The sequence below is a fragment of the Mobula hypostoma genome (assembly GCF_963921235.1).
Source record: "Mobula hypostoma chromosome 10 unlocalized genomic scaffold, sMobHyp1.1 SUPER_10_unloc_1, whole genome shotgun sequence".
Lineage (NCBI taxonomy): Eukaryota > Metazoa > Chordata > Chondrichthyes > Myliobatiformes > Myliobatidae > Mobula > Mobula hypostoma.
The window spans coordinates 689,465-711,689 of NW_026948136.1; the positions used below are offsets into that span (position 1 = coordinate 689,465).

The 22,225-nt window shown below is 62.4% G+C and overlaps 1 protein-coding gene across 1 annotated transcript in view; it reads left to right on the top strand.

The window, feature by feature from the left end:
• The window catches only part of LOC134341238 (von Willebrand factor A domain-containing protein 5A-like), a gene marked incomplete at its 3' end in the record, with an annotated part of 69,042 nt that overhangs the window by 25,133 nt on the left and 21,684 nt on the right, over positions 1-22,225 (top strand). Inside the window, exons 15-17 of the mRNA XM_063039086.1 lie at positions 4,631-4,690; positions 7,654-7,713; positions 20,091-20,150. Of these exons, the coding sequence (XP_062895156.1) occupies positions 4,631-4,690; positions 7,654-7,713; positions 20,091-20,150 (180 nt within the window). The remainder of the gene's footprint in view (positions 1-4,630; positions 4,691-7,653; positions 7,714-20,090; positions 20,151-22,225) is intronic.

The following is a 22,225-nucleotide window of genomic DNA, read 5'->3' on the forward strand; positions in this document are numbered from 1 at the left end:
TATTTGCCGTGGGTGGTGGGTCGGGGAGTGGGTGATGGGTGCTGAGTGGTCATAAGCTCGACCTCGCTGGGGAACAGGGGACTGGCGCTCAGCTGGAGGTGGAGTGAATCGGAGTGAAAAGGTGGAGTGAGTCCCCCTCATTTAAAGGGAGGGACAGAGAGGGTGTGGACCCCCAGCCCACTCTGCACCTCCCTCCCCATGTTCTCCACCCTCTCCACCTCCATCTCCCGTCCACTGCCCTGCCGTCTTGCCCCCCCTCCTATCCCCTCCTATCTAACTCCCGACCCTGGGGAGATGTATTCCATTTTCTCCTCAACACACCCAAAATACAGGAGGAACTCAGCAGGCCGGACCTCCCTGTGGTGTTCCTGTCCCCACCCCGCCCTCTTTCCTTCCTTCCATGGCCTTCTGTCTCTTCCAACAGTCAACTTTCGAGCTCTTTGCTTTATCCCTCCCCCTCCAAGTTTCACCTGTCGCCTGGCATTTCTCTGTCCCTTCCCCCCCCCCTTTCAAATCTACCCCTCAGCTTTTCATTTCTCCAGGCCTGCCGAAGGGTTTCGGCCTGAAATGTGGACTGTGATTTTTTACATAGACGCTGCCTGGCCTGCAGAGTTTGTGTGTGTTGCTTGGATTTCCAGCATCTGCAGAATAACTCTAGTTTCTAATTTCATTTTCCCCTCTCTCGTTCCCTCAATGAGTTGCCCTCCTCCTCCTCTGCCACCTGCACAAATGGCTATTTCTTGCCAGTTTCAGGGAATGGTCACACATCCTCCAATTCCCTTTCCCTCCCTCCCCCTCTCTATCTTCCTCCCTCTGAAAGTCCTTTTCTCTTTCACGCTCCGTGACTAACCTCTCTCTCTCTCCCTTTTCACCTCTGTCTCTCCCTCTCCACCTATCCCTCTCTCTCTCTCCCTCTCTCTCTCTCTCTGTCGCCACTTCTCCTACTCTCTCCCCCGACTCTCATCCCACACTTTCCCTATCCGCCACTCTCTCCCCTCCCCGACACACACTCTCCCTCTTCTCCTCACTACCCCATTCCCCTTTTCCGGTACCCTCCATTCTCCTCCCCCCTCTCCATTCCCCTCCCCCTCCCCATTCTCCTCACCCCTCCCTATCTTCCATCCCCCCCCGTCTCCCCGATCTCTTCCCTTTTCCCCTCCTCCCCGTTCGGTTTCCTCTGTTGCCTTTCACTCCGTCCCGCCGTCTCCCCAGCCCCTCTCTGTCACCCACACCCTCTCCCTCCCTGCCACTCCCCCGCCTCTCTCCCCCACCTCACCCTCTGCCCCTTCTGCAGACCCGAGCAAGATGGAAATCATTTGCCCCTCTCTCTGCCCCTCAGCGAAAAGCCGAGCTCTTCAAAGGCCAAGAGCAAAAATGGCCAGTCCTGCATCCATTTTCGGTAACTGATCTCACTTCCTTCGCCTCCCATTTACTGTCTCCCTCCCTCCCCATCTCCCTCCCTCCTCATCTCCCTCCCTCCCGTCTCCCTCCACCCCGTCTCCCTCAACCCCGTCTCCCTCCCTCCCCGTCTCCCTCAACCCCATCTCCCTCAACCCCGTCACCCTCAAACCCATCTCCCTCAACCCGTCTCCCTCCCTCCCCGTCTCCCTCCCTCCCCATCTCTCTCCACCCCGTCTCCCTCAACCCCGTCTCCCTCCCTCCCCGTCTCCCTCAACCCCATTTCCCTCAACCCCGTCTCCCTCAAACCCATCTCCCTCAACCCGTCTCCCTCCCTCCCCATCTCTCTCCACCCCGTCTCCCTCAACCCCGTCTCTCTCCCTCCCCGTCTCCCTCAACCCCCTCTCTCAACCCCATCTCCCTCCCTCCCCGTCTCCCTCCCTCCCCATCTCCCTCCAACCCCACCTCCCTCAACCTCGCCTCCCTCAACCTTTTCTCAACCCCATCTCCCTCCCTCCCCGTCTCCCTCCCTCCCCATCTCCCTCCCACCCGGTCTCCCTCCACCCCGTCTCCCTCAACCCTGTCTCCTGTCCTCCCCGTCTCCCTCAACCCCGTCTCCCTCCCTCCCCGTCTCCCTCCCTCCCGTCTCCCTCCAACCCCACCTCCCTCAACCCCGCCTCCCTCAACCCCTTCTCCCTCAACCCCATCTCCCTCCACCCCGTCTCCCTCAACCCTGTCTCCCTCAACCCCATCTCCCTCCCTCGGTCTCCCTCCAACCCCATCTCCCTCCAACCTCATCTCCCTCCAACCCCGCCTCCCTCAACCCCGCCTCACTCAACCCCGTCTCCCTCACCCCCATCTCCCTCTCACCCCCATCTCCCTCTCACCCCCGTCTCCCTCCCTCGCAGTCTCCCTCCCTCCCTCACAGTCTCCCTCCCTCCATCACAGTCTCCCTCCATCGCAGTCTCCCTCCATCGCAGACTCCCTCCCTCCTCGTCTCCCTCAACCCCCTCGTCTCCCTCACCCCGCTCATCTCCCTCACCTCCCTCGTCTCCCTCACCCCCTCATCTCCCTCCACCCCATCTCCCTTAACCCCGTCTCCCTCCCTCCCCATCTCCCTCAACCCCGTCTCCCTTCAACCCCGTCTCCCTTCAACCCGTCTCCCTCCAACCTCATCTCCCTCCAACCCCGTCTCCCTCCCTCCCCATCTCCCTCAACCCCGTCTCCCTCCATCCCGTCTCCCTCCATCCCATCTCCCTCCAACCCCGTCTCCCTCAACCCCGTCTCCCTCACCCCCGTTCTCACTCACCCCCCTCGTCTCCCTCACACCCTCATCTCCCTCACACCCTCGTCTCCCTCAACCCCATCTCCCTCTCTCGCAGTTTCCCTCCCTCCCTCTTCGCAGTCTCCCTCCACCCTGTCTCCCTCCCTCCCCGTCTCCCTCAGCCCCATCTCCCTCAACCTCATCTCCCTCCAACCCATCTCCCTCAAACCCTGTCTCCCTCAACCCCGTCTCCCTCAACCCCATCTCCTTCAACCCCGTCTCCCTCAATCTTGTCTCCCTCAACCTCGTCTCCCTCCACCCCGTCTCCCTCCACCCCGTCTCCCTCCACCCCGTCTCCCTCCCTCCCCGTCTCCCTCACCCTGTCTCCCTCAGCCCCGTCTCCCTCAGCCCCGTCTCCCTCCACCCAGTCTCCCTCACCCCCGTCTCCCTCACCCCGCATCTCCCTCACCCCGTCTCCCTCACCCCCCTCGTCTCCCTTAACCCCATCTCCCTCCCTAGCAGTTTCCCTCCCTCCCTCCCTCTCCGTCTCCATCACCCCGTCTCCCTCACCCCCCCATCTCCCTCACCCCCCGTCTCCCTCACCCCGTCTCCCTCTCACCCCCTGTCTCTCTCACCCCTGTCTCCCTCCCCCTCCCATCTCCCTCTCCCCGTCTCCCTCTCCCCGTCTCCCTCACCTCCCGTCTCCCTCACCCCTACATCTCCCTCTCCCTCCGTCTCCCTCCCTGTCTTCCTCACCCTCCCCTCCCTCGCCCCGTCTCCCTCACTCCCGTTCTCCCTCAACCCCCTCGTCTCCCTCACCCACTCGACTCCCTCAACCCTGTCTTCCTCCCTCACGGTTTCCCTCCCTCCCTCCCTCGCAGTCTCCCTCACCCCGTCTCCCCCCACTCTCACCCCTTCCCTTCATCCCCACTGTCTTCCCAACACCCTCACCACCCACTCTCCCCTACTCTCCTCACCCTCCCTGCCGCTCTCTACCCCGCGCTCTCTTTCCCCCGACCCTCTGTCCGTACCATTAACCCTGTGAAGACGTATTCATTTTCCCTTCTCTCTTCCCCTCAGAGAGTTGCCCCTCTCCTCCGCCACCCCCTGGACAAATGGGAATACCTGGCTGCAGTTTCTGGAAGTGGAAGGCCACTTCTTCCGTCTCCCTGTCACTCCCTCCCTCCATCCCCTCCACCTCCCAGCCCCTCTGACTTCCAAGCCCCTTTTATTTCCTCTTCCCCCTTCGCTCTCAACCCCCCTCACCCTCCCCCCTTGCACTCTCCCCCCTCACCCTCACCCTCCTCGCCCTCCCCCTCCCCCTCCCCCCTCGCACTCTCCCCCTCACACTCTACCCCCCTCGCCCCCCCTCACCCTCCTCCCTCACACTCTCTCCCTCGCACTCTCCCCCCTCAACCTCACCCCCCCTCGCCCTCCCCCTCACCTTTCCCCCTTGCCCCACCTCACCCCTGCCCTCTTAGCCCTCTTTGCCCTATTACACCTCTTACCCCCACTTACCTCCCCTCCCCCTTCTCCCATCAACCCTCACCCCTCCCCTCCATTCTCCCCCAACTTCCCTCCCTTTCACCCATTTACCCTCCCTCTCTCTATCACACCTCCCTCCCCCTCTCCCCATCACACCTGTCTCTCCCCATCTCTCCTCCCTCTCCTCCCACCTCCCTTGCCTCCTTCTTCCTACCCTTCACCAGCCCTCTGCCCCTGTCCATCCTTCACCCATCTCCCCCCCCAGTCTCCCTTCCCCCCACTAGTCTCCCTCCCCGTCTCCTCCCACCATCACCCTTTCCCTTTGTCCCCACTGTCCTCCCAACACCCTCCCCACCCCCTCTCCCCCTGCTCTCCTCACCCTCCCTGCCACTCTCTGCCCCTGCGCTCTCTTTCCCCCGACCCTCTGTCCGTATCATTAACCCTGTGACGATGTATTCATTTTCCCCTCTCTCTCCCCCTCAGCGAGTTGCCCGCCTCCTGCGCCACCCCCTGGACAGATGGGAATACCTGGCAGCAGTTACGGTGAGTGCTACCATTTCTCGTGCCTCCCTGTCACTCCCTCCTCCCTCCCTCCCTCCTTCTCCACCTCCTAGCCCCACTCCGCCTCCCAACTACCTCCCGCCCCCTTCTTGCCCAGAATTTCTCACCACCTTCCCGTTCACCCCCGTCTTGACACCCCTGTTGATGCCCCCTCTCATCCCCCAACTCTCGCTCTCCTCTCGTCCCCTCTCTCATCCCCACCTCTCATCCCCCCTCTCGTACCCCGCTCTCGTCCCCCACCTCGTCCCCCCGTCCCCCCTCGTCCCACTCTCTTCCCCCACTCTTGTCCCCCCACTCGTTCCCCCCGCTCGTCCCCGCTCGTATCCCCCTCCTCTCCCCCTCTTCCCCTTCCCCACTTCTTGACCCCCCAACTCACGCCCTCCTCTCATCCCCCAACTCTCGTCCCCCCCTCGTCCCTCCGCTTGTCCCCCCTCGTCCCCCCCTTGTCCCCCCACTCATGCCCCCAATCGTCCCCCCTCGTATCTCCCCTCCTCTCCCCCTCTTCCCCTTCCCACCTTCTTGAACCCCAAATCGCGCCCCCCTCTCGTCCCCTCTAATTGCACACCTTCTTGCTCTCCCCCCCCCCATGAAAGCTCCGTGCGCTTTCAGTGGAGCAGGGTAATGGAGGGATCCCAGATGTTTGGTTTGGGAGGGGGTGGAGGAGACTCATTCGGGGAGTGGAGGAGACTCGTTGGGGGGTGGAGGTGAGTCGTTGTGGGGGTGGAGGAGACTCGGGGGTGGAGGAGGATCGTTGGGGGGGTGAAGGAGACTCGTTGGGGGGTGGAGGAGACTCATTGAGGGGGTGGAGGAGACTCGTTGTGGGGGTTGGAGGAGATTCGTTGGAGGGGAGCGGAGGAGACTCATTGCGGGGGTGGAGGAGACTCGTTGGGGGGTGGAGGTGGCTTGCTGGGGGGTGGAGGAGACTCGTTGAAGGGGTGGAGGAGACTCGGGAGCGGAGGAGTCTCGTTGAGGGGAGGAGACTCGTTGGGGAGTTGGAGGAGACTCGTTGGGGAGGTGGAGGAGACTCGGCGGGGGAGGAGACTCGTTGGGGGGGTGGAGGAGACTAGTTGGGGGGGTGGAGGAGACTCGTTGAGGGGGTGGAGGAGACTCGTTGAAGGGGTGGAGGAGACTCGGGAGCGGAGGAGTCTCGTTGAGGGGAGGAGACTCGTTGGGGAGTTGGAGGAGACTCGTTGGGGAGGTGGAGGAGACTCGGCGGGGGAGGAGACTCGTTGGGGGGGTGGAGGAGACTAGTTGGGGGGGTGGAGGAGACTCGTTGAGGGGGTGGAGGAGACTTGTTGGGGGAGTGGAGGAGACTTGTTGAGGGGGTGGAGGAGACTCGGGGGGGAGGAGACTCGTTGGGGGGGTGGAGGAGACTCGTTAGGGGGAGTGGAGGAGACTCATTGGGGGGAGTGGAGGAGACTCGTGGGGGGTGGAGGAGACTCATTGTGGGGGGTGGAGGAGACTCATTGGGGAGGGGGTGGAGGAGACTCGTTGGGGAGTGGAGGAGACTCGTTGGGGGGAGTGGAGGAGACTTGTTGTGGGGGGTGGAGGAGACTCGTTGGGGAGGGGGTGGAGGAGACTCGTTGGGGGGTGGAGGAGACTTGTTGGAGAGTGGAGGAGACTCGTTCGGTGGGTGGAGGAGACTCATTGGGGGGTGGAGAAGACTCGTTGGGGAGTGGAGCAGACTCATTGTGGGGGTGGAGGAGACTCGTGGGGGGGTGGAGGAGACTCGTTGGGGGTGTGGATGTGGGGAGGCTGTTAACAGAAGTGGGTCAGGGTCCAGTTGTGGACAGTGGGTGGGTTGAAGGATTAAAGTTTGAGATGGGGGGAGGTGGTTTAGTCGGAGGAAATGTGCTCCCGTGTAGAGCCGGGGCAATCTGGAATACAGTTAGTGTCTGCAGGGGCGTACATCACTGCAGTTTCTGCAAGGGGGTGCAAACAGTGGTGGCAGTAGGTGGGGTGGGGAGTGATGGGAGGGGCTGTGGCAGACATGGATGAGATGGGGACAGTGGGCACAGAGTCAGAGTCAGACAGCAAGGAAAGAGGCCACTTAGCCCAACACATCCATGCTGACCCCGTAGCCTACCTGAACAAGTCCCTCTTGCCTGCATCCTCTGCTATCCATGTACCTGTCCAAGTGGCTTTTAAAGGTGATTGTTCCCACCTCCACCTCCTCCTCAAGCAGCTTATTCCACATAGGCACCTCCCTCTGGGTCAAACTGTTGTCCCTCAGGTCCCCTCATAACCGCTCCCCTCTCACCTTAAACCTGAGTCCTCTAGTTTAATTCTCCCCTACCCTGGGGCAGAAAGACTGAGTGTGTTCACCCTGTCTGTGTCCCTCATGATTTTGTCCACCGCAATCTCCTATGCTCGAAAGAATCAAGTCAATATAACTCAATCCCTCGTGTCCCGAAAACATCCTCGTAAATCACTTCTGCACCCTTTCCAGCCACACGGATTCTTGCCTCTCGGCAGGTGGGATACACACACACACACGCACACACACACACACACTCACACACACACTCACAGACAATCAAACACACCCCCACCCTCTCCCCCTTGCACTCTTAGCCCTCTTTGCCCTATTACACCTCTTACCCCCACCTACCTCTCCTCTCTCTTCTCCCATCAACCCTTGCACCAACTCCCCTGCCTCTCCCCATCTCCCCTGCCTCCTTCCCGTCCCCCTCACCATCCCTCTGCCCCTGTGCATCCCTCCCCCTTCACCCCTCTCCACCCTCTCCCCTTCCATCAGTCTCCCCTCTCCATCCTTCACCAGTCTCCCTCCCCCCGTCTCCCTCCCTCTCCGTCTTCCTCCTCCTGTCTTTCTCCCCGTATCCCCCCACTCTCACCCCTTCCCTGCGCTCTCTTTCCCCTGACCCTCTGTCCGTATCATTAACCCTGTGATGATGTATTCATTTTCCCCTCTCTCTCCCCCTCAGCGAGTTGCCCGCCTCTTCCGCCACCCCCTGGACGAATAGGAATAGTTGGCAGCAGTTACGGTGAGTGCTACCATTTCTCGTGCCTCCCTGTCACTCCCTCCTCCCTCCCTCCCTCCTTCTCCACCTCCTAGCCCCACTCCGCCTCCCAACTACCTCCTGCCCCCTTCTTGCCCCAAATTTCTCACCGCCTTCCCGCTCACCCCCCTCTTGACGCCCCTGTTGATGCCCCCTCTCATTCCCCCAAATCTTGCCCTCCTCTCAGCCCCCCTCTCGTCCCCACCTCTCATCCACCCCTCTCGTCCCCTCTCTCATCCCCCCTCTCGTCCCCACCTCTCTTCCACCCCTCTCGTCCACCCCTCTCGTCCCCTCTCTCATCCCCCCTCTCGTCCCCACCTCTCGTCCACCCCTCTCGTCCCCTCTCTCATCCCCCCTCTCATCCTCCACCTTGTCACCTACCTCGTCCCCCCTCGCCCATCCCTCGTCCCCCCCTCTCATCCCCCCACTCGTCCCCCCTCCTATCCCCCCTCCTCTCCCCTTCCCCTTCCCTCCTTTATGACCCCCAACTCACGCCCTCCTCTCATCCGCCATCTCTCGTCTCCCCCTCTCGTGCCCCCAATAGTCCCCCTCATATACCCCCTCCTCTCCCTCTCTTCCCCTTTCCCCCTTCTTGACCTCCCTAAATCACGCCCCCCATCTCACCCCCTCTAATTGCCCACCTTCTTGCTCTCCCCCACCCCATGAAAGCTTCGTGCGCTTTCAGTGGAGCAGGGTAATGGAGGGATCCCAGATGTTTGGTTTGGGAGGGGCTGGAGGAGACTCGTTGAGGGGGTGGAGGAGACTCATTCGGGGGGTGGAGGAGACTCGTTGGGAGGGTGTGGAGGAAACTGGTTGGGCGGGTGGAGGAGACTCGTTGGAGGGGGCTGGAGGAGACTCATTGGGAGGGTGGTAGAGACTCGTTGGAGGGGTGGAGGAGACTCGTTGGGGGGTGGAGGAGACTCGTTGGGGAGGGAGTGGAGGAGATTCGTTGGGGGGTGGAGGAGACTCGTTGGGGAGGGAGTGGAGGAGACTCGTTGGGGGGTGGAGGTGACTCGTTGAGGGGTGGAGGAGACTCGGGGGGTGGAGGAAACTGGTTGGGGGAGTGGAGGAAACTCGTTGGAGGGGGGTGGAGGAGACTCATTGGGAGGGTGGTGGAGACTCGTTGGAGGGGTTGAGGAGGCTCGTTCGGGGGTGGAGGTGACGTTGGGGGGTCGAGGAGACTCGTTGGGGGGTGGAGGAGACTCGGGAGTGGAGGAGACTCGTTGGGGGTGGAGGAGACTCGTTGGGGAGGGAGTGGAGGAGACTCGTTGGGGGGTGAAGGTGACTCGTTGAGGGGTGGAGGAGACACGTTGGGAGGGTGGAGGAGACTCGGGAGTGGAGGAAACTGGTTGGGGGGGGTGGAGGAGACTCGTTGGAGGGGGCTGGAGGAGACTCATTGGGAGGGTGGTGGAGACTCTTTGGAGGGGTGGAGGAGACTCGTTGGGAGGTGGAGGAGACTCGTTGGGGAGGGAGTGGAGGAGACTCGTTGGGGGGTGGAGGTGACTCGTTGGGGGGGCGGAAGAGACTCATTGGGAGGGTGGAGGAGACTCGCTGGTGGGGCTGAGGAGACTCGTTGGGGGTGGAGGAGACTCGTTGAGGGGGTGGAGGAGACTCATTCGGGGGGTGGAGGAGACTCGGGGGGGTGGAGGAGACTCATTGAGGGGGTGGAGGAGACTCATTCGGGGGGTGGAGGAGACTCGTTGGGAGGGTGTGGAGGAGACTCGTTGGAGGGGTGGAGGAGACTCGTTGGGGAGGGGATGGAAGAGACTCGGGGGGTGGAGAAGAATCGTTGGGGGGTGGATGAGACTCGGGGGTGGAGGAGACTCGTTGGGGAGGAGTGGAGGAGACTCGTTGGGGGGTGGAGGTGACTCGTTGAGGGGTGGAGGAGACACGTTGCGAGGGTGGAGGAGACTCGGGAGGTGGAGGAAACTGGTTGGGCGGGTGGAGGAGACTCGTTGGAGGGGGCTGGAGGAAACTCATTGGGAGGGTGGTAGAGACTCGTTGGAGGGGTGGAGGAGACTCGTTGGGGGGTGGAGGAGACTCGTTGGGGAGGGAGTGGAGGAGACTCGTTGGGGGGTGAAGGTGACTCGTTGAGGGGTGGAGGAGACACGTTGGGAGGGTGGAGGAGACTCGGGAGTGGAGGAAACTGGTTGGGTGGGTGGAGGAGACTCGTTGGAGGGGGCTGGAGGAGACTCATTGGGAGGGTGGTGGAGACTCTTTGGAGGGGTGGAGGAGACTCGTTGGGAGGTGGAGGAGACTCGTTGGGGAGGGAGTGGAGGAGACTCATTGAGGGGTGGAAGTGACTCGTTGGGGGGGTGGAAGAGACTCATTGGGAGGGTGGAGGAGACTCGCTGGTGGGGCTGAGGAGACTCGTTGGGGGTGGAGGAGACTCGTTGAGGGGGTGGAGGAGACTCATTCGGGGGGTGGAGGAGACTCGGGGGGGTGGAGGAGACTCATTGAGGGGGTGGAGGAGACTCATTCGGGGGGTGGAGGAGACTCGTTGGGAGGGTGTGGAGGAGACTCGTTGGAGGGGTGGAGGAGACTCGTTGGGGAGGGGATGGAAGAGACTCGGGGGGTGGAGAAGAATCGTTGGGGGGTGGATGAGACTCGGGGGTGGAGGAGACTCGTTGGGGAGGAGTGGAGGAGACTCGTTGGGGGGTGGAGGTGACTCGTTGAGGGGTGGAGGAGACACGTTGCGAGGGTGGAGGAGACTCGGGAGGTGGAGGAAACTGGTTGGGCGGGTGGAGGAGACTCGTTGGAGGGGGCTGGAGGAAACTCATTGGGAGGGTGGTAGAGACTCGTTGGAGGGGTGGAGGAGACTCGTTGGGGGGTGGAGGAGACTCGTTGGGGAGGGAGTGGAGGAGACTCGTTGGGGGGTGGAGGAGACTCGTTGGGGAGGGAGTGGAGGAGACTCGTTGGGGGGTGGAGGTGACTCGTTGAGGGGTGGAGGAGACTCGGGAGTGGAGGAAACTGGTTGGGGGGGTGGAGGAAACTCATTGGGAGGGTGGTGGAGACTCGTTGGGGGGTGGAGGTGACGTTGGGGGGTCGAGGAGACTCGTTGGGGGAGTGGAGGAGACTCGTTGGGGGGTGGAGGAGACTCGGGAGTGGAGGAGACTCGTTGGGGAGGGAGTGGAGGAGACTCGTTGAGGAGGGAGTGGAGGAGACTCGTTGGGGGGTGGAGGTGACTCGTTGAGGGGTGGAGGAGACACGTTGGGAGGGTGGAGGAGACTCGGGGGGTGGAGGAAGCTGGTTGGGCGGGTGGAGAAGACTCGTTGGAGGGGGCAAGAGGAGACTCATTGGGAGGGTGGTGGAGACTCGTTGGAGGGGTGGAGGAGACTCGTTGGGGGAGTGGAGGAGACTCGTTGGGGAGGGAGTGGAGGAGACTCGTTGGGGGGTGGAGGTGACTCGTTGAGGGGTGGAGGAGACTCGTTGGGGGGTGGAGGTGACTAGTTGGGGGGTCGAGGAGACTCGTTGGGGGAGTGGAGGAGACTCGTTGGGGGGTGGAGGAGACTCGGGGGGGGTGCAGGAGACTCGTTGGGAGGTGGAGGAGACTCGTTGGGGAGGGGCGGAGGAGACTCATTGGAGGGGTGGAGGAGACTCGTTGGGAGGTGGAGGTGACTCGTTGAGGGGTGGAGGAGACTCGGGGGGCGGAGGAGACTCGTTGGGGGAGTGGAGGAGACTCATTGGGGAGTGGGTGGAGGAGACTCGTTGGGGAGGTAGTGGAGGAGACTCGTTGGGAGGTGGAGGTGACTCGTTGAGGGGTGGAGGAGACACGTTGGGAGGGTGGAGGAGACTCGGGGGTGGAGGAAACTGGTTGGGGGGGTGGAGGAGAATCGTTGGAGGGGGCTGGAGGAGACTCATTGGGAGGGTGGTGGAGACTCGTTGGAGGGGTGGAGGAGACTCATTGGGAGGGTGGAGGAGACTCGCTGGTGGGGCGGAGGAGACTCGTTGGGGGTGGAGGAGACTCGTTGAGGGGGTGGAGGAGTCTCATTCGGGGGGTGGAGGAGACTCGGGGGGGTGGAGGAGACTCATTGAGGGGGTGGAGGAGACTCATTCGGGGGGTGGAGGAGACTCATTGGGAGGGTGTGGAGGAGACTCGTTGGAGGGGTGGAGGAGACTCGTTGGGGAGGGGGTGGAAGAGACTCGGGGGGTGGAGAAGAATCGTTGGGGGGTGGATGAGACTCAGGGGTGGAGGAGACTCGTTGGGGAGGGAGTGGAGGAGACTCGTTGGGGGGTGGAGGAGACCCGTTGGGGAGGGAGTGGAGGAGACTCGTTGGGGGGTGGAAGTGACTCGTTGAGGGGTGGAGGAGACTCGGAGGTGGAGGAAACTGTTTGGGGGGCTGGAGGAAACTCGTTGGAGTGGGGTGGAGGAGACTCATTGGGAGGGTGGTGGAGACTCGTTGGAGGGGTGGATGAGACTCGTTGGGGGGTGGAGGTGCCGTTGGGGGGTCGAGGAGACTCGTTGGGGGGTGGAGGAGACTCGTTGGGGGGTGGAGGAGACTCGGGAGTGGAGGAGACTCGTTGGGGAGGGAGTGGAGGAGACTCGTTGGGAAGGGAGTGGAGGAGACTCGTTGGGGGGTGGAGGTGACTCGTTGGGAGGGTGGAGGAGACTCGGGGGGTGGAGGAAACTGGTTGGGGGGGTGGAAGAGACTCGTTGGAGGGGGCTGGAGGAGACTCATTGGGAGGGTGGTGGATACTCGTTGGAGGGGTGGAGGAGACTCGTTGGGAGGTGGAGGAGACTCGTTGGGGAGGGAGTGGAGGAGACTCGTTGGGGAGGGAGTGGAGGAGACTCGTTGGGGGGTGGAGGTGACTCGTTGAGGGGTGGAGGAGACACGTTGGGAGGGTGGAGGAGACTCGGGGGGGCAGGAAACTGGTTGGGGGGGTGGAGGAGACTCGTTGGAGGGGGTGGAGGAGACTCGTTGGGGGGTGGAGGAGACTCGTTGGAGGGTGGTGGAGGAGACTCGTTGGAGGGGGGTGGAGGAGACTCGTTGGAGGGGGGTGGAGAAGACTCGTTGTGGGGTGGAGGAGACTCGTTGGAGGGTGGTGGAGGAGACTCGTTGGAGGGGGGTGGAGAAGACTCGTTGTGGGGTGGAGGAGACTCGTTGGGGGGTGGAGGAGACTCAGGGGGGTGGAGGAGACTTGATGGGGGAGTGGAGGAGACTCTGGGGAGGGGGTGGAGGAGACTCATTGAGGGGGTGGAGGGGACTCATTGGATGGGGGTGGAGGAGACTCACGGTGGGGTGGAGGAGACTGGATGGTGGGGTGGAGGAGACTCGCTGGGGGGCGGAGGAGACTCGTTGGGGAGGGGGTGAAGGGAACTCGCTGGGGGGGCGGAGGAGACTCGTTGGGGCGGTGGATGTGACGCGGGGAGGGGGAGGAGGAGACTCGTTGGGGGAGTGGAGGAGACTCGTGGGGGGGTGGAGGAGACACGTTGGGAGGGTGGAGGAGACTCGGGGGGTGGAGGAAACTGTTTGGGGGGGTGGAGGAGACTCGTTGGAGGGGGTGGAGGAGACTCATTGGGAGGGTGGTGGAGACTCGTTGGAGGGGTTGGAGACTCGTTGGGGAGGGAGTGGAGGAGACTCGTTGGGAAGGGAGTGGAGGAGACTCGTTGGGGGGTGGAGGTGACTCGTTGGGAGGGTGGAGGAGACTCGGGGGTTGGAGGAAACTGGTTGGTGGGGGTGGAAGAGACTCGTTGGAGGGGGCTCGAGGAGACTCATTGGGAGGGTCGTGGATACTCGTTGGAGGGGTGGAGGAGACTCGTTGGGAGGTGGAGGAGACTCGTTGGGGAGGGAGTGGAGGAGACTCGTTGGGGGGGTGGAGGTGACTCGTTGAGGGGTGGAGGAGACACGTTGGGGGGTGGAGGAGACTCGGGGGGTGGAGGAAACTGGTTGGGGGGTGGAGGAGACTCGTTGGAAGGGGTGGAGACTCGTTGGAGGGGGTGGAGGAGACTCATTGGAAGGGTGGTGGAGACTCGTTGGAGGGGTTGGAGACTCGTTGGGGAGGGAGTGGAGGAGACTCGTTGGGGGTGGAGGTGACTCGTTGGGGGGTGGAGGTGACTCGTTGGGAGGGTGGAGGAGACTCGGGGGTTGGAGGAAACTGGTTGGTGGGGGTGGAAGAGACTCGTTGGAGGGGGCTCGAGGAGACTCATTGGGAGGGTCGTGGATACTCGTTGGAGGGGTGGAGGAGACTCGTTGGGAGGTGGAGGAGACTCGTTGGGGAGGGAGTGGAGGAGACTCGTTGGGGGGGTGGAGGTGACTCGTTGAGGGGTGGAGGAGACACGTTGGGGGGTGGAGGAGACTCGGGGGGTGGAGGAAACTGGTTGGGGGGTGGAGGAGACTCGTTGGAAGGGGTGGAGACTCGTTGGAGGGGTGGAGGAGACTCGTTGGGGGGTGGAGGTGACTCGTTGGGGGGTCGAGGAGACTCGTTGGGGGAGTGGAGGAAACTGGTTGGGGGGGGTGGAGGAGACTCGTTGGAGGGGGCTGGAGGAGACTCATTGGGAGGGTGGTGGAGACTCGTTGGAGGGGTGGAGGTGACTCGCTGGGGGGTGGAAGAGACTCGTTGGGGAGGGAGTGGAGGAGACTCGTTGGGGTGTGGAGGTGACTCGTTGAGGGGTGGAGGAGACACGTTGGGAGGGCGGAGGAGACTCGGGGGGTGGAGGAAACTGGTTGGGGGGGTGGAGGAGTCTCGTTGGAGGGGGGTGGAGGAGACTCGGGGGGGTGGAGGAGACTCGTTGGGGAGGCGGCGGAGGAGACTCGTTGGGGAGGGAGTGGAGGAGACTCATTGGGGGTTGGAGGTGACTCGTTGAGGGGTGGAGGAGACACGTTGGGAGGGTGGAGAAGACTCGGGGGTGGAGGAAACTGGTTAGGGGTGGAGGAGACTCGTTGGGGGTTGGAGGTGACTCGTTGAGGGGTGGAGGAGACTCGTTGGGAGGTGGAGGTGACTCGTTGAGGGGTGGAGGAGACACGTTGGGAGGGTGGAGGAGACTCGGGGGTGGAGGAAACTGGTTGGGGGGGTGGAGGAGACTCGTTGGAGGGGGCTGGAGGAGACTCATTGGGAGGGTGGTGGAGACTCGTTGGAGGGGTGGAGGAGACTCATTGGGAGGGTGGAGGAGACTCGCTGGTGGGGCGGAGGAGACTCGTTGGGGGTGGAGGAGACTCGTTGAGGGGGTGGAGGAGTCTCATTCGGGGGGTGGAGGAGACTCGGGGGGGTGGAGGAGACTCATTGAGGGGGTGGAGGAGACTCATTCGGGGTGTGGAGGAGACTCATTGGGTGGGGGTGGAGGAGACTCGTTGGAGGGGTGGAGGAGACTCGTTGGGGAGGGGTGGAAGAGACTCGGGGGGTGGAGAAGAATCGTTGGGGGGTGGATGAGACTCAGGGGTGGAGGAGACTCGTTGGGGAGGGAGTGGAGGAGAGTCGTTGGGGGGTGGAGGAGACCCATTCGGGAGGGAGTGGAGGAGACTCGTTGGGGGGTGGAAGTGACTCGTTGAGGGGTGGAGGAGACTCGGGAGTGGAGGAAACTGGTTGGGGGGGTGGAGGAAACTCGTTGGAGTGGGGTGGAGGAGACTCATTGGGAGGGTGGTGGAGACTCGTTGGAGGGGTGGATGAGACTCGTTGGGGGGTGGAGGTGCCGTTGGGGGGTCGAGGAGACTCGTTGGGGGGTGGAGGGGACTCGTTGGGGGGTGGAGGAGACTCGGGAGTGGAGGAGACTCGTTGGGGAGGGAGTGGAGGAGACTCGTTGGGGGGTGGAGGTCACTCGTTGGGAGGGTGGAGGAGACTCGGGGGGTGGAGGAAACTGGTTGGGGGGGTGGAAGAGACTCGTTGGAGGGGGCTGGAGGAGACTCATTGGGAGGGTGGTGGATACTCGTTGGAGGGGTGGAGGAGACTCGTTGGGAGGTGGAGGAGACTCGTTGGGGAGGGAGTGGAGGAGACTCGTTGGGGGGTGGAGGTGACTCGTTGAGGGGTGGAGGAGACACGTTGGGAGGGTGGAGGAGACTCGGGGGGGAGGAAACTGGTTGGGGGGTGGAGGAGACTCGTTGGAGGGGGGTGGAGGAGACTCGTTGGGGGGTGGAGGAGACTCGTTGGAGGGGGTGGAGGAGACTCGTTGGAGGGGGGTGGAGGAGACTCGTTGTGGGGTGGAGGAGACTCGTTGGGGGGTGGAGGAGACTCAGGGGGGTGGAGGAGACTTGATGGGGGAGTGGAGGAGACTCTGGGGAGGGGGTGGAGGAGACTCATTGGGGGAGTGGAGGAGACTCGTTGGGGGGTGGAGGAGACACGTTGGGAGGGTGGAGGAGACTCGGGGGGTGGAGGAAACTGGTTGGGGGTGTGGAGGAGACTCGTTGGGGGGTGGAGGAGACTCAGGGGGGTGGAGGAGACTTGATGGGGGAGTGGAGGAGACTCTGGGGAGGGGGTGGAGGAGACTCGTTGGGGGGGTGGAGGAGACTCGTTGGAGGGGTGGAGGAGACTCGTTGGGAGGGTGGAGGAGACACATTGGAGGGGTTGAGGAGACTCATTGGGTAGGTGGAGGAGACTTGTTGGAGGGTGGAGGAGACTCGTTGGGGAAGGGGTGGAGGAGACTCGTTGGGGGGTGGAGGAGACTCATTGAGGGGGTGGAGGGGACTCATTGGATGGGGGTGGAGGAGACTCACGGTTGGGTGGAGGAGACTCGATGGTGGGGTGGAGGAGACTCGCTGGGGGGCGGAGGAGACTCGTTGGGGAGGGGGTGAAGGGAACTCGTTGGGGGGTGGAGGAGACTCATTGGGGTGATGGAGGAGACGCGGGGGGGTGGAGGAGACTCGCTGGGGGGGCGGAGGAGACTCGTTGGGGCGGTGGATGTGACGCGGGGAGGGGGAGGAGGAGACTCGTTGGGGGAGTGGAGGAGACTCGTTGGGGGGTGGAGGAGACACGTTGGGAGGGTGGTGGAGACTCGTTGGAGGGGTGGAGGAGACTCGTTGTGTGGTGGAGGTGACTAGTTGGGGGGTCGAGGAGACTCGTTGGGGGAGTGGAGGAGACTCGTTGGGGAGTGGAGGAGACTCGGGGGGGTGGAGGAGACTCGTTGGGGAGGCGGCGGAGGAGACTCGTTGGGGAGGGAGTGGAGGAGACTCGTTGGGGGGTGGAGGTGACTCGTTGAGGGGTGGAGGAGACACGTTGGGAGGGTGGAGAAGACTCGGGGGTGGAGGAAACTGGTTAGGGGTGGAGGAGACTCGTTGGAGGGGTTGGAGACTCGTTGGGGAGGGAGTGGAGGAGACTCGTTGGGGGTGGAGGTGACTCGTTGGGGGGTGGAGGTGACTCGTTGGGAGGGTGGAGGAGACTCGGGGGTTGGAGGAAACTGGTTGGTGGGGGTGGAAGAGACTCGTTGGAGGGGGCTCGAGGAGACTCATTGGGAGGGTGGTGGATACTCGTTGGAGGGGTGGAGGAGACTCGTTGGGAGGTGGAGGAGACTCGTTGGGGAGGGAGTGGAGGAGACTCGTTGGGGGGTGGAGGTGACTCGTTGAGGGGTGGAGGAGACACGTTGGGGGGTGGAGGAGACTCGGGGGGTGGAGGAAACTGGTTGGGGGGTGGAGGAGACTCGTTGGAAGGGGTGGAGACTCGTTGGAGGGGTGGAGGAGACTCGTTGGGGGGTGGAGGTGACTCGTTGGGGGGTCGAGGAGACTCGTTGGGGGAGTGGAGGAGACTCATTGAGGAGGGGGTGGAAGAGACTCGTTGGGGAGGGAGTGGAGGAGTCTCGGGGGTGGAGGTGAATCGTTGAGGGGTGGAGTAGACACGTTGGGAGGGTGGAGGAAACTGGTTGGGGGGGTGGAGGAGACTCGTTGGAGGGGGCTGGAGGAGACTCATTGGGAGGGTGGTGGAGACTCGTTGGGAGGGCGGAGGAGACTCGGGGGGTGGAGGAAACTGGTTGGGGGGGTGGAGGAGACTCGGGGGGGTGGAGGAGACTCGTTGGGGAGGCGGCGGAGGAGACTCGTTGGGGAGGGAGTGGAGGAGACTCATTGGGGGTTGGAGGTGACTCGTTGAGGGGTGGAGGAGACACGTTGGGAGGGTGGAGAAGACTCGGGGGTGGAGGAAACTGGTTAGGTGTGGAGGAGACTCGTTGGGGGTTGGAGGTGACTCGTTGTGGGGTCGAGGAGACTCGTTGGGGGGTCGAGGAGACTCGGGGGGCAGAGGAGACTCGTTGGGGGACTGGAGGAGACTCGTTGGGGAGGGGGTGGAGGAGACTCGTTGGGGAGGGAGTGGAGGAGACTCGTTGGGGGTGGAGGTGACTCGTTGAGGGGTGGAGGAGACACATTGGGAGGGTGGAGGAGACTCGGGGGTTGGAGGAAACTGGTTGGTGGGGGTGGAAGAGACTCATTGGAGGGGGCTCGAGGAGACTCATTGGGAGGGTGGTGGATACTCGTTGGGAGGTAGAGGAGACTCGTTGGGGAGGGAGTGGAGGAGACTCGTTGGGGGGTGGAGGTGACTCGTTGAGGGGATGGAGGAGACTCGTTGGGGGGGTGGAGGAGACTCGTCGGGGGGTGGAGGAGACTCTTTGGGGGGTGGATGCGGGGTGGCTGTTAACAGAAGTGGGTCGGGGTCCAGTTGTGGACAGTAGGTGGATTGAAGGATTAATCAAGTCAATATAACTCAATGTCTCGTGTCCCGAAAACATCCTCGTAAATCACTTCTGCACCCTCTCCAGCCACTCGGATTCTTGCCTCTCGGCAGGGTGACCAAAACTGAACGAATGAGCACACACACACACACACACACACACACACACACACACACACTCACACTCCCTCTCACACACTCACTCACTCAGACACACACTCACACACACACACACACACACACTCACACTCACACTCACACACAGACACACATACACACACACACACTCACTCTCTCACACACACACACACACTCACTCTGTCACACACACACTCACACACACACACACACACACACACACACTCACACTCACACACAGACACACATACACACACACACACTCACTCTCTCACACACACACACACTCACTCTGTCACACACACACTCACACATACACACACACACACTCACTCTCTCACACACACACACACTCACTCTGTCACACACACACTCACACATACACACACACACACTCACTCTCTCACACACACACACACACTCACTCTGTCACACACACACTCACACACACACACACTCACACACACACTCACACACACACACACACTCACACTCACACTCACACACAGACACACACATACACACACACTCACTCTCTCACACACACACACACTCACTCTCTCTCACACACACACACACTCACACACACACACACAGTCACTCTCTCACACACACACACACTCACTCTCTCACACACACACACTCACACACTCACACACACACTCAGACTCACACTCACACACACTCACACACTCACACACTCACATTCACACACACACACACACACTCACACACTCACACACTCACACACACACACACTCTCACACACGCACACATTCGCACTCTTCACCCCTTCACCCTCTTAGCCCTCTTTGCCCTATTACACCTCTTACCTCCTCTTTCCCTTCTCCCATCAACCCTCACCCCCTCTCCTCCCTCTCCACATCACACCTCCCTCTCTGCCATCTCCCCTGCCTCCTTCCCCTCCCGCTCACCATCCCTCTGCCCCTGTCCATCCCTCCCCCTTCACCCCTCTCCACCCTCTCCCCCTTCCACCAGTCTCCTCTCTCCATCCTTCACCAGTCTCCCTCCCCCCGTCTCCCTCCCTCTCCGTTTTCCTCTCCCGTCTCTCTCCCCCCCAACCCCCCTCGCCCTCCCCCTCACCCTCTCCTCCATCGCACTCTCCCCCTCGCACTCTCCCCCTCGCCCTCTTAGCCCTCTTTGCCCTGTTACACCTCTTACAACCACTTACCTCCCCTCTCCCTTCTCCCATTAACCCTCACCCCTCCCCTCCAGTCTCCCCCAACTCCCCTCCCTTTCACCCATTTACCCTCTCTCTCTCCATCACACCTCCCTCCCCCTCTCCCCATCACACCTGTCTCTCCCCACTCTCCTCCCTCTCCTCCCACCTCCCTTGCCTCCTTCTCCCAACCCTTCACCATCCCTCTGCCCCTGTCCATCCTTCACCCATCTCCTCCCCCCAGTCTCCCTTCCCCCCACCAGGCTCCCTCCCCCGTCTCCTCCCACCATCACCCTTTCCCTTCGTCCCCACTGTCCTCCCAACACCCTCCCCACCCACCCTCCCCCTGCTCTCCTCGCCCTCCCTGCCACTCTCTGCCCCTGCGCTCTCTTTCCCCCGACCCTCTGTCCGTACCATTAACCCTGTGACGATGTATTCATTTTCCCCTCTCTCTCCCCCTCAGCGAGTTGCCCGCCTCCTGCGCCACCCCCTGGACGAATGGGAATAGTTGGCAGCAGTTACGGTGAGTGCTACCATTTCTCGTGCCTCCCTGTCACTCCCTCCTCCCTCCCTCCCTCCTTCTCCACCTCCTAGCCCCACTCCGCCTCCCAACTACCTCCCGCCCCCTTCTTGCCCCAAATTTCTCACCGCCTTCCCGCTCACCCCCCTCTTGACGCCCCTGTTGATGCCCCCTCTCATTCCCCCAAATCTTGCCCTCCTCTCAGCCCCCCTCTCGTCCCCACCTCTCATCCACCCCTCTCGTCCCCTCTCTCATCCCCCCTCTCGTCCCCACCTCTCTTCCACCCCTCTCGTCCACCCCTCTCGTCCCCTCTCTCATCCCCCCTCTCGTCCCCACCTCTCGTCCACCCCTCTCGACCCCTCTCTCATCCCCCCTCTCATCCCCCACCTTGTCACCTACCTCGTCCCCCCTCGCCCATCCCTCGTCCCCCCTCTCATCCCCCCACTCGTCCCCCCTCCTATCCCCCCTCCTCTCCCCTTCCCCTTCCCTCCTTTATGACCCCCAACTCACGCCCTCCTCTCATCCGCCACCTCTCGTCTCCCCCTCTCGTGCCCCCAATAGTCCCCCTCATATACCCCCTCCTCTCCCTCTCTTCCCCTTTCCCCCTTCTTGACCCCCCTAAATCACGCCCCCCATCTCACCCCCTCTAATTGCCCACCTTCTTGCTCTCCCCCACCCCATGAAAGCTTCGTGCGCTTTCAGTGGAGCAGGGTAATGGAGGGATCCCAGATGTTTGGTTTGGGAGGGGCTGGAGGAGACTCGTTGAGGGGGTGGAGGAGACTCATTCGGGGGGTGGAGGAGACTCGTTGGGAGGGTGTGGAGGAAACTGGTTGGGCGGGTGGAGGAGACTCGTTGGAGGGGGCTGGAGGAGACTCATTGGGAGGGTGGTAGAGACTCGTTGGAGGGGTGGAGGAGACTCGTTGGGGGGTGGAGGAGACTCGTTGGGGAGGGAGTGGAGGAGATTCGTTGGGGGGTGGAGGAGACTCGTTGGGGAGGGAGTGGAGGAGACTCGTTGGGGGGTGGAGGTGACTCGTTGAGGGGTGGAGGAGACTCGGGGGGTGGAGGAAACTGGTTGGGGGGGTGGAGGAAACTCGTTGGAGGGGGGTGGAGGAGACTCATTGGGAGGGTGGTGGAGACTCGTTGGAGGGGTTGAGGAGACTCGTTCGGGGGTGGAGGTGACGTTGGGGGGTCGAGGAGACTCGTTGGGGGGTGGAGGAGACTCGGGAGTGGAGGAGACTCGTTGGGGGTGGAGGAGACTCGTTGGGGAGGGAGTGGAGGAGACTCGTTGGGGGGTGGAGGAGACTCGGGGAGGGAGTGGAGGAGACTCGTTGGGGGGTGGAGGTGACTCGTTGAGGGGTGGAGGAGACACGTTGGGAGGGTGGATGAGACTCGGGGGTGGAGGAAACTGGTTGGGGGGTGGAGGAGACTCGTTGGAGGGGGCTGGAGGAGACTCATTGGGAGGGTGGTGGAGACTCGTTGGAGGGGTGGAGGAGACTCGTTGGGAGGTGGAGGAGAATCGTTGGGGAGGGAGTGGAGGAGACTCGTTGGGGGGTGGAGGTGACTCGTTGGGGGGGCGGAAGAGACTCATTGGGAGGGTGGAGGAGACTCGCTGGTGGGGCGGAGGAGACTCGTTGGGGGTGGAGGAGACTCGTTGAGGGGGTGGAGGAGACTCATTCGGGGGGTGGAGGAGACTCGGGGGGGTGGAGGAGACTCATTGAGGGGGTGGAGGAGACTCATTCGGGGGTGGAGGAGACTCGTTGGGAGGGTGTGGAGGAGACTCGTTGGAGGGGTGGAGGAGACTCGTTGGGGAGGGGATGGAAGAGACTCGGGGGGTGGAGAAGAATCGTTGGGGGGTGGATGAGACTCGGGGGTGGAGGAGACTCGTTGGGGAGGGAGTGGAGGAGACTCGTTGGGGGGTGGAGGTGACTCGTTGAGGGGTGGAGGAGACACGTTGCGAGGGTGGAGGAGACTCGGGAGGTGGAGGAAACTGGTTGGGCGGGTGGAGGAGACTCGTTGGAGGGGGCTGGAAGAAACTCATTGGGAGGGTGGTAGAGACTCGTTGGAGGGGTGGAGGAGAC